Source organism: Podarcis pityusensis (genome assembly GCF_964106645.2).
Source record: "Podarcis pityusensis genome assembly, chromosome: 6".
In the NCBI taxonomy this organism is placed as follows: domain Eukaryota; kingdom Metazoa; phylum Chordata; class Lepidosauria; order Squamata; family Lacertidae; genus Podarcis; species Podarcis pityusensis.
The window spans coordinates 7,902,787-7,917,164 of record NC_138030.1 but is presented as its reverse complement, the minus strand read 5'-3'; the positions used below and the strand labels follow the sequence as shown (position 1 = coordinate 7,917,164).

At 47.6% G+C, this 14,378-nt stretch overlaps 1 protein-coding gene across 1 annotated transcript in view; it reads left to right on the top strand.

Moving 5' to 3' along the window:
• COL20A1 (collagen type XX alpha 1 chain) overlaps positions 1-14,378 on the top strand; it is a 156,308-nt gene that overhangs the window by 35,342 nt on the left and 106,588 nt on the right. Inside the window, exons 10-16 of the mRNA XM_081010996.1 lie at positions 101-265; positions 2,493-2,668; positions 4,486-4,615; positions 5,153-5,298; positions 12,624-12,747; positions 13,748-13,887; positions 14,151-14,280. Of these exons, the coding sequence (XP_080867122.1) occupies positions 101-265; positions 2,493-2,668; positions 4,486-4,615; positions 5,153-5,298; positions 12,624-12,747; positions 13,748-13,887; positions 14,151-14,280 (1,011 nt within the window). The remainder of the gene's footprint in view (positions 1-100; positions 266-2,492; positions 2,669-4,485; positions 4,616-5,152; positions 5,299-12,623; positions 12,748-13,747; positions 13,888-14,150; positions 14,281-14,378) is intronic.

Sequence of the window (14,378 nt, the reverse complement as noted above, 5' to 3'; positions counted from 1 at the left end):
CTCAATTCATGACTCTTACTGCTCAGCTGTCAAGTCATTTGTCCACCTGGTACCTACTTAATTTGTACATTGGACTCAGAGGTTTACTTCGATTTCCTAGGGGTGAAAAATGCAGATGAGGCAGAGTTGCGGCATGTGGCCTCTGAACCTTTGGAACTGACGGTGTACAATGTCCTGGATTTCCCTCTGCTCAGCTCTCTGGCCGGCCGGCTCACCCGGGTCTTGTGTTCCCGGATCAAGGAGATGAATAAAGAAGAGAACACAGGTGATGTGAACACCACTTCCTTGTTGGGTTTCACGTCTTCTAAGGGAGACTCCACACCGTCAGTGTTTTGTGGGACAGATTCAAGCACATATCCGGAAATCTAAGGTAAAGGGGACCCCTGACTATTAGGTCCAGTCGTGACCGACTCTGGGGTTGCAGCATTCATCTCACTTTATTGGCCGAGGGAGCCGGCGTACAGCTTCCGGGTCATGTGGCCAGCATGGCTAAGCCACTTCTGGCGAACCAGAGCAGCACACAGAAGTGCCGTTTACCTTCCCACAGGGGCGGTACCTATTTATCTACTTGCACTTTGACATGCTTTCGAACTGCTAGGTTGGCAGGAGCTGGGACCGAGCAACGGGAGCTCACCCCATCACGGGGATTCGAACCGCCGACCTTTTGATCGGCAAGCCCTAGGCTCTGTGGAAATCTAGTTTTGTGCAATTAAAACAGATTCACGGGCCCTGTCACCCTAGCACAGCAACTCCACTTTAAGAAGGAAGCAGACTTTTTAAAGGAAATTTAAATCAGACAGGGATATGCATTGAAAAGTGTGGGGGTGGACACAGGGCTAACAGAAAGACATGTAAACACCTTGCAAGCAAAGAAGGGTGAATGCAGGATGAATGTTCATTCAGCCTTCAAACAAATCAGAACAAATGCTCAATATTGACTGGTTGGTTGATTGAGTGCTTAGATTTCTGACTTGCCCTTTAGCATAAGGTCCTAGGGTGGGTTGCAACAGTAAAATATACCATTATAAAATAAATGAAGACCAGTTATAATCTAATTTGGTGGGAACAAATTGGGATGAATGCTTAATTGTCTGGAGGAACCCTTAGACAACTCTTTCTTACAATACCTTCTCTGCTTGAAGTTCCTGCATGAGAGTCTACCACCCTTCTAGGCCATTGGCTCCATTGCGTGGCGAGTTCCTGCCTCCCCCCGGTGGAAATAAAGACACATGACACAATTATTTAGGTCAATGGGCTAAAAATGGCCACAACTTTATTGGTTACAGGAAATGAGCGGTATTGGCTCAGGCATTGGTCCTAACGACTATCCGGCTTCAGCCTGTCTGCTTGAAGTCCAGGAAGGGTTAACCACCAGTAGGGGGAGTCCTGCTGATGCACATCAACTAGGAGCTCCCTCGGGGTCACCGCTCGGGGGTGTGCCTTAGGTCCTCACCTCCATAGGCTTTGGACAGGGCCATGCCCCCTGGAATCCTTTATTGGATTACCCTTCATTATGTGGGGCAGGTGATGGAGCTACCTCCCCTCTTCGATCTACGGAGCAATACCAATGCCTATCCGCCAATACCAAGAAAGTTGTGACAATTTGTTACCAGGTAGGCGAAAACCAAGTGGCTGGTGCCAATTTGCCAGGTGGAAAAAATTCCTACCGGGCCCCTCAATGGCGACCAACCGAGGTCCATAGCAAGGTTCAGAAGGAAACCTTGAAGTGCGGGCGGGTGGGAAAGCGGAGCAGCTAAAGCGGTCAAAAGAGGGAGATCCCCGGCTGCCCCAGCGCTAAATAGTGCAGGCCACACACCCCAGGCCAGCCAATTGGCTACCCAGGGGATGACGTGGCCAGGGATTTCCTCAATCACGCGGAGGCTGAGAGCCAGCCCCTGCGCACGTGGAGCCCGCAACCCCACCTCCTCTCCAGCTCGGAAGTGGCTTTGTCAAACTGCTTTCACCGTTTGGAAGTTCCTTCTAATTTTCAACCAGAATCTTGATTTGTAACTTCAAATCAAGTCCTGTGCTCTGGGACGGCAAATAATCTTTGACCTGGTCTATGTGGCGACTCCTTCAGGTATGTGAAGGGTGTTGCCATGTCTTCTTCTGTCCTCCAGGTGAAACATGAATCTATCTTACAACTCCAATCTACTTATGACACTGCACAACCATGATGGAAACCTGTAGCTTTCCAGATGTTGCTGGTCTCCATCTCCCATCAGCCCCATCCAGCAAGGGTCAAGGATGATGTGATTTGTAGTCCACCAACATCTGGAGGCCAAAGGTTCTCTTCCATCGCAATATAAGGTCCCCTTTTTAATCTCAGAACAGTCTCCTGAGTTACATTAGGTTGAGAGGTATTTACTGGCCCACAGTTTTGGCCAACAACCTTCATGTCCATGTGAGGACTTCAGATCAGATCTCTCTACTCCAAATCCAGAGCCCTTTCTGCTACGTCACATAATAAGAAATGGTTGCCAAATTTGCAGGTGATGACCCTCTCAAAGCTATTCTGGTGAATACTGGAGCCCACCTGAGCCCAACCAATCTTGCTATAAAGGAGGTAACATCCAGAAGTATACGCCTCATCTGGAACCCCCCTGTGATACCACCTAAAAAATATAGGGTGGTCTATTACCCCTCTAGGGGTGGGATTCCCAAAGAGGTAAGTGGTCCTGTCTTTGCTATCTCAAATGTAGCTGGATCAACCAGGTGGGCACTAGCAATGGCACATTCCTAACAGTCCAAATCATAGAAGAACTCCTGAGTCTGTACTGCTTGCAGTATGAGTTGCTAGGAATGGGGAAATATGTCAGTTTTCTTTATTTTCGGTTTCTCATCTTTCCAATCTTACGTCCAGTCCTCCACATTTCCACATCAGCTAGTGATTTCAGGGTGTGTGGAATCCTGGTGAAAATTTGTGTGCATGAATTTCATTTTTGTGTGAATTTCTTCTGATGTGCCCATTTTTATGTGGAAATTTTTGCCAGATGTGCACATTTCCCCTATGCAATTTCTGCAAATATAATGCATTTTTGGTACGTGATTTTCACTAATATATGTATTCTTAACTTAGCATTTGCATTTTTGTACACATTACTGAACTGGAGAATTGTACTACAAAATTCAGAGTCACACAAATTTCTGAGGATTGCAGCGTTTTTGTGCTCATATTGCTCTGTAAGATGTGAACTTGGTAAGCTGGCCTTTAAATGTGAATAAAATTAAGTTTCTGAGACCTTTGGGTATAGGGCGGTACAGAAATAAAAACAAACAAACAAACAAATAAATAAATAAATAACAATTATTATTATTATTCCCCTCCATCCTTATGAGCTGCTGAGGTGCTGCCAAACTAGGCTCTGGCAATATCAGTAGTGGGGACCACCCTATGATCCATTTGTGTATGCTATTTTCACTCACGTGCATATTTAGGCACATTCCCCTCTAACATGCATTTTTGTAAACACTGGTTGGAAAAGTGCGTCACAAAATTCAGAGGTGCGTGAATTTCAGAGGGCAGTTGCATTTCGGTTTATGTATTGATTTGAAATGTACTAATTAGGTAGTTTCTCACTGAAATGCAAACAAAATTTTCCAGATAAAATTTTTGCATATATTCAACATACAACATAGAAACAAGATTCCAAAGAATCTCCTGTACTTACCTCCTCCCCTTTGTGGGTCCTATAGTTAATCATTTCCTCCTGCATCTTTTAAAATAATCCAAATCTTTTGCCTCTCCGTTGTGTCCAAAATTCACCATTAAACCACAAGTGTTATTCCAATCCTACTAACGATTTTGACTGTTTACAGTGGTTTTTAAGATAAATTTTCCCCATTCCTTATTAAAATTTTGGTCTTCCTGATTCTTCCGGTCATTTTTGCCATTTCGGCAATATCTAGGCAACACGAAGTCTCTGAAAATCTTTAAATGAAGCGAAGTACTGCAGTGACTGCATTATTACATGAGCACTGTTCCACAGCATTTGATATTTTCATTTACATACATTCATTCAAAATAAGACGGGTTTATGAAGCAATTCCATATCCTCCCACCATGCTGACAAAGAATTATACGAAACAGTAGTCAATATCTGGAATCACTGTTTAGCGTTGGACATTATATTTGCTGAATACACAAAGCTTCACAGCTTGTCTTTCATTGTACAAAGTCTGGTACCTCACTTCATTTAAAGATTTTCAGAGACTTTGAGACTAAAGATTTCATTTTGTACTTATTATGGTTTGAAGGTATTCTATAAAGGTTGTCTATTGTGTATGTACATGGTCATTGTGTTGCCTAGATATTGCTGATGTTCTCTTTGCAACATAGGGGTTTGTTTAATTTTTGCCATTTCGGCAAAATCCATCGACTTGATCTGCCATTCTCCTCTGGTAAGGACTTCATCTTCTTTGAAACAAAATCAGATTCCTTCCTCATCCCTCATCCCTCAGTGCAACTTCTCTGTATATTTTTAGGTTGTTTTAGATGGGGCAGCCTCGGCCGTGCAGCTCCTCAACTTGACATCCCACACAGAATATCTGGTTTCAGTGTTTCCTATTTATGAGAACGCAGTTGGAGATGGACTCAGAGGCATCACCTCAACATGTAAGCCAGGAATTGATTGACTGGTCTTCGGTTAAATGTGTCCTAGCTGCTAGTTTGATAGCCATGCCCCTTATACTAAGGTGACCAGATTTTTTTCAATGAATCCGGGGACACTTTTCAACCTCAGTGGATCTCATCAGGAGACTGATTTGTAAATCTGGGGACTGTCCCCAGGAAACGGGGACATCTGGTAACCTTACCTTATACCAGCCAGAAAGTCTTGCTCTGAGATCATGGATCAGATGATCTTTCTCCTATCTTTGAACCAGACATTCATGGCTAATAAAAGACCTCCATCTGAGAATATTTAATTAAAAAATTGCTTAATATTCTTAGCCTTGAAATATTTTAAGCCTGTTATTTGCTCAACGGTTAATAGATATTTAATCTGCATAATTTGTAGACTGTGCAGATACGTGTGTTTATTTTCAGAGCAAAGTAGCATGTTGTTTTGCCTGGCAAATGTTCACATTTGGCAGCTGCTTTGGGTGAGGAAATGTACTTCCCTTTGATAATTTCTCTGCTTTGCCCCCATAGTGCCTCTCTCTGCCCCTGGGTCCCTCAGAGCTTCTGAAATCAGCCACAACAGCATACGACTGAGCTGGGAGCCAGCAGATGGAGCTAGCCAGTATCTGGTTCTTTGCTCTTCAGCACCCAATGGAGCAGAAGATGGTACCAAAGAGGTAAAGGATATTGGTTTCAACTGTAATCACAATGGTGGGTTTGGTTTTTTTTTTTTGAGGGGGAGCAGTGGCGTAGTGTGGGTTGTCAGCACCCGGGGCAAGGCAAGTAATTTGTGCCCCCTAACCCGGGGCAAGGCAAGTAATTTGCGCCCCCTAACCCCTAACCTGCCGCCGCTGTCAGCTTCTTCTTGCTGCTGCCTGGGCTGGTCTGGTGTGGTTCTCTCCCGCGCTCAGCGCTGCGCTGGGTGGCCGCTGCACTGTCCCTCCCCCAGATAGTCCCTCGCTCTCTCTCCGCACCGCACGCCTGGCACCCACCCCCTCCACAGTGGGCGGCGACCCAGCGGCTCGGATCGGATTCGCACAGCCAGCACTGCAGTGAGAGAGAGTGAGCCAGGTAGGGGCAGAGAGCTGCGAGTGCGAGCGCGCCCCCCCAGATGTTGCGCCCGGTGCGGCCGGCCCCCCCTGCACCCCCCACGCTACGCCACTGAGGGGGAGGCATTTAAATGCTCAGAGATAAGATGCATCCCCTATACAAAGCAAAGTGAGATTTTGATGTAGGGATCACCCCTGAGTCAAGAGGTGAGTTTTACTCAGGCTCCTGAATGCGAGTGCTGTTAGTGCCTGCCAAATACAGTGGTACCTTGGGTTACATATGCTTCAGGTTACAGACTCCGCTAACCCAGAAATATTACCTCAGGTTAAGGACTTTGCTTCAGGATGAGAACAGAAATCGTGCTCCGGCGTTGCGGAAGCAGCAGGAGGCCCCATTAGCTAAAGTGGTGCTTCAGGTTAAGAACAGTTTCAGGTTAAGAACGGACCTCCGGAACGAATTAAGTACTTAACCCGAGGTACCACTGTAGTAATAATAATAATAATAATAATAATAATAATAATAATAATTTATTTATACCCTGCCCATTGGGCTGGGTTCCCCCAGCCACTCTGGGCAGCTTCTAGCAAAGTATTTAAATACAATAAGTCATCAAACATTAAAAACTTCCCTAAACAGGGCTGTCTTCAGATGTCTTCTAAAAGTCAGATAGTTGTTTATCTCTTTGACATCTGATGGGAGGGTATTCCACAGGGCGGGTGCCACTACTGAGAAGGCCCTCTGCCTGGTTCCCTGTAACTTCGCTTCTTGCAGTGAGGGAACTGCCAGAAGGCCCTCAGAGAGGGATCTCAGACTGAACAATGGGGGTGGAGATGCTCCTTCAGGTATACTGGGCCAAGGCAATTTAGGGCTTTAAAGGTCAGCTCCAACACTTTGAATTGTGATCGGAAACGTACTGGGAGCCAATGCAGATCTCTCAGGACTGGTGTTATGTCGTCCTGGCAGCTACTCCCAGTCACCAGTCTAGCTGCCGCATTCTGGATTAGTTATATTTTCTGGGTCACCTTCAAAAGTAGCCCCACGTAAAGCACATTGCAGTAGTCCAAGCAGGAGGTAACCAGAGCATGCACCACTCTGGCAAGACAGTCTGCGGGCAGATAGGGTCTAATCCTGTGTACCAGATGGAGCTGGTAGATAGCTGCCTTGGACACAGAATTGACCTGCGCCTCCATGGACAGCTGTGAGTCTAAAATGAGTCCCAGGCTGCGCACCTGGTCCTTCAGAGGCGCAGTTACCCCATTCAGGACCAGGATGTTCATTGGGAGCACATTCCAAAGGAGAGATGCCACCACACTAAAAGCCCTGGTCTTAGTGGACATAAAACAAACCATGGGAGCATGCAGAACTCCTGGGAGTGTCTCTCCCAAGGATCAAAGTGACCAGGCAGAGTGTGTGCAATGCAATAGGGAAAGGTAGAATTTGATCCTCAAACTGTAGTTAGAAAACAACAACAACAACAAAAACCAACAAAAAGAGCATAGAGTACACGGAGCAATGGATCCAAACTACAAGAAAGAAGATTCCACCAAACATTAGGAAGAACTTCCTGACAGTAAGAGCTGTTCGACAGTGGAATTTGCTGCCAAGGAGTGTGGTGGAGTCTCCTTCTTTGGAGGTCTTTAAGCAGAGGCTTGACAACCATATTTCAGGAGTGCTCTGATGGTTTTTCCTGCTTGGCAGGGGGTTGGACTCGATGGCCCTTGTGGTCTCTTCCAACTCTATGATTCTATGATTCTATGAGTCATAGAACTGTATAGTTGGATGGGACCAGTTGGCTGGAGTGTGGTGCTCACAATGCCAAGGTTACATAGAATCACAGAATTGTAGAGTTGGAAAGGACCTTAAGGGTCATCTAGTCCAACCCCCTGCAAAACAGGAATCTTTTGCCCAACGTGGGGCTTGAACCCACGATCCTGAAATTAAGAGTCTCATGATCTACCTACTGAGCTATCCCAGGTTATGGGTTTGATCCCCATATGGGGATCTGCGTATTGCAGGGGGCTGGACTCGATGATCCTCAGGGTCCCTTCCAAATCTACAATTCTATGATTGTGTCATAGAATTGCGGGGCTAGAACCCACGACCTTGAGATTCAGAATCTCATGCTGCAGCGACTGAGCTACGCCACCAGCTACACGACACATGCACAGGGCTGTATGTTTGAGCCACGTTGGGTGAAAGATTCCTGCATTGCAGCGGGTTGCACTAGATGACCCTCGTGGTCTTTTCCAACCCTACAATTCTATGATTCTAACCCCCCAAAAAACTTTGGGAATGCACTGGCAGAAATCATGTGCGGTGCTCATGTAGTTCTGCCAGATGGGCGGAAGGTGGCAGCAGACTCGCTGTAATGAACATTCGGAAGAGTTAAAATGCAGAAAGGAAAGAAAGGCTTTCCTCCATACTCCAGTTTGCAGACAGATGTGCCCAGGTAATCAGGGACCCTCCTGCACCCCTTGTTTAAGGGCTCGCCTTTATTAACACTCCCAAACCCTCCTCTCCTCCTGTTTGTTCCGCACACTGTGAAATGTTTTGCATCACAAAGGCAGGGAGCCTCTCTCTGGCCAGCTGTTCCCCTTTCTTGTGACTCTTTGTTCTTCTGTTGGGGCCTTGTTTGCTTGAGGCTGAGAACTTTCCCTGCTCCGATGAATGCTCCTGGGAGAGCTCTTCCGTATGTTTCACACTCGGCTCAGGTGCTTTGAAAAGCTTTCCCCTGCCCATTGCAAGGGTCAAATGCCTGCAAATATATTTCCGGTGCTTGCTAACGACCCACAACCCTTACGAGTGTCAGCGGGAAGCATTGTGAAGGTCATTGCAAAGAACAAGGAATGCCATCAATGGCTGGAATTTATCCTGGCACTAAGGATCAGTTGAATTCAGGTGTGGGGACAGCATGATTAAACTGCTCTCCCATTTAGAAGCTAAGGAGGTCAGGTTAGATTTTGTGTTGGTTTGTTTTTGCTTTCACTTTTCTCCCCACCTGTGATCCCCAGCATCTGGAAATCAGGCAAACTGCCTTGACAATGGAGGTAAAAAATAGCCCTTGTGGCTAATAGCTAAAAAGGTAAAGGGACCCCTGACCATTAGGTCCAGCCGTGGCCGACTCTGGGGTTGCGGCGCTCATTTCACTTTACTGGCCGAGGGAGCCAACATTTGTCCGCAGACAGTTTTTCTGGGTCATTTGGCCAGCATGACTAAGCCACTTCTGGAGAACCAGATCAGCGCACGGAAACGCTGTTTACCTTCCCGCCAGAGCGGTACCTATTTATCTACTTGCACTTTGACGTGCTTTCGAACTGCTAGGTTGGCAGGAGCAGGGACCGGGCAACAGGAGCTCACCCCGTTGTAGGGATTCGAACTGCCAACCTTCTGATCGGCAAGTCCTAGGCTCTGTGGTTTAACCCACAGCGCCACCCGCGTCCCTTTGGCTAATAGCTACCAGTAGCCAATTCTGTAGTTTAACTGTGTACCAGGTGAAGAGGTATTTTATTTTGCCTGTCCTGAATATTTTAACATTCAGCTCCTTTGCCTTTTTAAATGTGCCTGACAGTGGTGCTCAGTGCTGCAAAAGCTACTAACAGTAAGCAATGTTGTCCCGTCCTGCGGTTGTCATGACAAAATGGCAATCAAAATGGACATCGGAGATTGTCAGGAGAAAATAGTCTTGTGCAAGGGGCATTTTTCCCTAGACTGCTTTAATTTCCAAACTTGATCAGCAAATACTTGGAATATACGTGGGCTAAGCTTTTCTGTCATGCCTTGGTTGATTTAAGTTTCCTTAGCTTTTATTTCCCCCCGATCTGCTGCTGGTCTTTTTCTGTGTGCCCTGAAATTAAAATATAGGAGATGGAGCTGCCGACAATTGTTTAAGAATATTTCAGTTCTTGTACTTACCCGAATGAATCCCTAGTTGAGGAAGCCCAGAGTCAATATTGTTTGATTTTATTAGTATTATCATTGCGTTGTTTTAACTATTACCTGTGATACATAAGTTGTGCTTTATTTTCTGTACAGAAAACTCAATACAATTTATTTAAAAAACAAACAGGAAGGAAGGAAGGAAGGGGGTAGCCAACAGTGAGGCCAGTGTGGTCAGCAAACACCAGCAGGAGTGCCAAATTGACTCCGCCAGAGAGTTTGCACCACACTGACCTGCCCAGTGCCTCACTTCCCTTCCTCCTGGTGGACAACAGCGACCCACTGGCTCACCTGGTCAGCTGCTTCAGTCTTATTTGTTGGGGTTTAAAATCACCCACGTCTCTCTTTGCACTTGCTTTTTCTCTCTGCTGCACCAAGGATTCCCTGTCCGAGCTGCTTCAGGTCGTGGCGGAAGTTCTCCTGGAGACACCTAGTTTGGTTGTCCTAGGGGATTTTAACATCCATGCCAACACGACCTTACAAGGGGCCGCTCGGGACTTTGTGGAAAGCATGGCCTCCATGGGGCTGTCCCTGAATAAGTTTGGCCCAACTCATAGTCATGGACATGCCTTAGACCTGGTGTTCACCTCTAGTGACGTGGCTGATCTGACACTAAGTAAAAGTGAAACAAAAGAAGTGCCATGGTCAGATCACTTCCTGGTGCAACTGGACTTCTCCGCGACCCTTCCCCTCTGCAGGGAGGTGGGACCAATTTGGATGGTCCGCCCCCGCCACTTAATGGATCCAAATGGTTTCCAGAGAGTGTTAGGGGATGCCTTTCAGCTGATTCCCTGGTGGCCCGCTGGAATGCGGAGTTAACCAGGGCTATCGACTGTCTGGCTCCAAAGCGCCCTCTCCGATTGCATGGAGCCCGGACAGCCCCATGGTTTTCTTTGGAGCTGTGGGCGATGAAACAATCGCTGAGACGGCTAGAGCGTCGGTGGCAGAAAACTCACTCCGAATCTGACCGGACACAGGTTAGAGCTCAACGTCGAGCCTACCAAGTGGCGATAGCGACGGCGAAGAAGACTTTCTTCACCGCCTCTATTGCATCTGCAGAAAATAGTAGCAGGAGACTCTTTCAGGTGGTCCACAATTTAACAGAACCACCTTTACCACCGGGGCCTTGTAAAGACCCCAAGATCTCCTGCAATGATTTTGCAAAGTTTTTTGTAGATAAAATCACTCATATTTGGAAGGAGCTAGACACCACCGTGGTAGCAGGGCTGGGGCGGGAGAGTGCTAGAGCCCTGTCTGGTCAAGTTGCATGGAATCAATTTCAATCCGTTACCCCCGAGGATGTGGACAGGCTGCTTGGACGCGTGAAACCAACCACCTGTCTCCTTGATCCTTGCCCATCCTGGCTAACAAAAGCAAGCCGGGAAGGGCTGGGCGATGGGCTCTGTGGGGTGGTGAATGCTTCCCTCTGTGAGGAAACATTCCCAGATCCACTGAAAGAGGCGGTCATTAAACCGCTTCTTAAAAAAACCATCTTTAGACCCGGCCAGTATGGCCAACTATCGCCCAGTCTCAAATCTTCCATTCTTGGGCAAGGTCATTGAGCGCGTGGTGGCTGAACAACTCCAGGCATGCCTGAAGGATGTGGACCATTTGGATCCCTTCCAATCAGGATTCAGGCCTCATCATGGGACTGAAAGTGCCTTGGTCACACTGGTTGATGATCTCCGGCGAGCTAGGGACAAAGGTGAGAGTTGTTTCCTAGTTCTGCTGGATCTCTCAGCGGCCTTTGATACAATCGACCATAACATCCTTCTGGACCGTCTAGAGGGGCTGGGAGCTGGGGGCACTGTTATACAGTGGTTTCGCTCCTTCCTCCTGGGCCGTGTTCAGAAAGTGGTGGTGGGGGATGAGTGTTCAGACCCCTGGGCCCTCACTTGTGGGGTGCCTCAGGGTTCCGTCTTCTCCCCCATGCTTTTTAACATCTATATGAAGCCGCTGGGAGAGATCATCAGGGGGTTTGGACTGGGTGTCCATCAATATGCAGATGATACCCAGCTCTACCTCTCTTTCAAATCAGAACCAGTGAAGGCGGTGAAGGTCCTGTGTGAGTGCCTGGAGGCAGTTGGAGGATGGATGGTGGCTAATGGATTGAAGTTGAATCCTGACAAGACAGAAGTACTGTTTTTGGGGGACAGGGGGCAGGCTGGTGTGGAGGACTCCCTGGTCCTGAATAGGGTAACTGTGCCCCTGAAGGACCAGGTGCGCAGCCTGGGAGTCATTTTGGACTCACAGCTGTCCATGGAGGCGCAGGTCAATTCTGTATCCAGGGCAGCTGTCTACCAACTCCACCTGGTACGCAGGCTGAGACCCTACCTGCCCGCAGACTGTCTCACCAGAGTGGTGCATGCTCTAGTTATCTCTCGCTTGGACTACTGCAATGCGTTCTACGTGGGGCTACCTTTGAAGGTGACTCGGAAACTACAACTAATCCAGAATGCGGCAGCTAGACTGGTGACTGGGGGCGGCTGCCGAGACCACATAACACCGGTCTTGAAAGACCTACATTGGCTCCCAGTACGTTTCCGAGCACAATTCAAAGTGCTGGTGTTGACCTCTAAAGCCCTAAACGGCCTCAGCCCAGTATACCTGAAGGAGCGTCTCCACCCCCATCGTTCTGCCCGGATGCTGAGGTCCCGCGCCGAGGGCCTTCTGGCGGTTCCCTCATTGTGAGAAGCAAAGCTACAGGGAACCAGGCAGAGGGCCTTCTCGGTAGTGGCGCCCGCCCTGTGGAACGCCCTCCCATCAGATGTCAAAGCGATAAACAACTACCTGACATTCAGAAGACATCTTAAGGCAGCCCTGTTCAGGGAAGTTTTTAATGTGTGATATTTTAATGTATTTTTGGTTTCTATGGAAGCTGCCCAGAGCGGCTGGGGAAACCCAGCCAGATGGGCGGGGTACAAATAAAAAATTATTATTATTATTATTATTATTATTATTATTATTATTATTATTTATTATTATTATTTCTCTCTCTCTCTCTCTCTCTCTCCAGGTTAAAGTAGAACAGCCTGACGTTCTTCTCGAGGGCTTGTCCCCCAACACTGAATACTCGCTGGCCGTTTACGCAATGTATGGAGAAGATGCTAGCGATCCGGCGAGTGTACAGGAAACCACTTGTAAGTCCCAGCTGTATGATTTAACGTTGGCATGGCTTGGATAGGGTTCTCTGGAGCCTGGGGAGAAGTTCTGACTAAGACTCCATTCACACATTAAGTTTAAAGCACTGTGATGCCACTTCAAACAGCTGTGGTTCCCCCCAAATAATTCTGGGAAGTGACTTCACAATAAATCCTTATTTGCAAGGGGACTCTGGAAATTGCAGCACTGTGAGGGAAATAGGGGGTCTTCTGACCACAGCTCCCAGAATTTTCTGGGTGAAGCCATGTCTGTTCAAAGTGGCATAATAAACTAAATCTAGCAGTTCAACAGAGTAGTCACTGACCATCGTTTGGTAGTCCATATCTGGATCTGTAGGGAGAAGGAGCAAACTTTGTGGCACTTTAAGGAAAACACCCTTAGGGAAAAGAGGAAAACTGTTAATAACTGAAAGTGGATTAACAGACATGGAGGGGTTATGGGAAATGGGAATATTTTCCCCCAGGATTCTGAGAATGTCTAAGTCCTAGGAGATGTCCCTAGCCTCTCTAAAGGTAAAGGGACCCCTGACCATTAGGTCCAGTCATGGCCGACTCTGGGGTTGCGGCACTCCTCTCGCTTTATTGGCCGAGGGAGCTGGCATACAGCTTCCGGGTCATGTGGCCAGCATGACTAAGCCGCTTCTGGCAAACCAGAGCAGCGCATGGAAACGCCGTTTACCTTCCTGCCGGAGTGGTACCTATTTATCTACTTGCACTTTGACGTGCTTTCAAACTGCTAGGTTGGCAGGAACAGGGACCGATCAACGGGAGCTCACCCCGTTGTGGGGATTCGAACCGCCGACCTTCTGATCGGCAAGTCCTAGGCTCTGTGGTTTAACTCACAGCGCCACCCGCGTCCCTCTAGCCTCTCTAGTGAACAGGGATTTCCTGGTCTTTTGGGGAGAGATGCCATGAAATTAAACTGGGCTTCGGTCTCTAGTGTGGACATCCTATCAGTCCCCATGTTTATGTCTTGCAGTGGCCCTGAGCCCTCCACAGTTCTTGCATTTCTCCAACATCAGCCATGCCTCGGTCAGGGTCAACTGGGAGGCGGCTTCACATGCCGTGAAAAAGCACCGCGTAACGTACATCTCCAGCAGGGGGAGCAACACTGGAGAGGTGAGTAAGATTGTAAGAGCCACTATGCAGTATCCGAACAAGTTCTGTTGTTTTGCACCAACAACAGCTAGGTAGACATATTGAAGGAGACAAAGAGACAATCATTCAGCGGTGCAGGCAGTGCCTAAGACTTTCCTTACAGAGCAGAAGTTATTATATCATCTTCCAGACAGCAAGGGCAATTAATGGTCTCTGCTGCTGGCGTCAAACAGCGAAACCCTACTAGAAGACACTCTGCAACCCTAACACTTTCTATATTTCAGGTGGACGTTCCTGGCAACTCATCCTTTGCTGTGCTGAAGCCTCTCTCATCGTTGACGCAGTATTTTGTCAGCGTGATTTCCGTTTATGACGAAGGGGACTCCTTCCCTGTAACGGCCAATGTCACCACATGTAAGCAAGGGTTGGTCAGCTTGGGGAAATGCAGCCGTTGGAAGTCTAGGTAGTCCTCAAAGCTGCAGTTGGATACTGAAGTTCTATATATATATTTT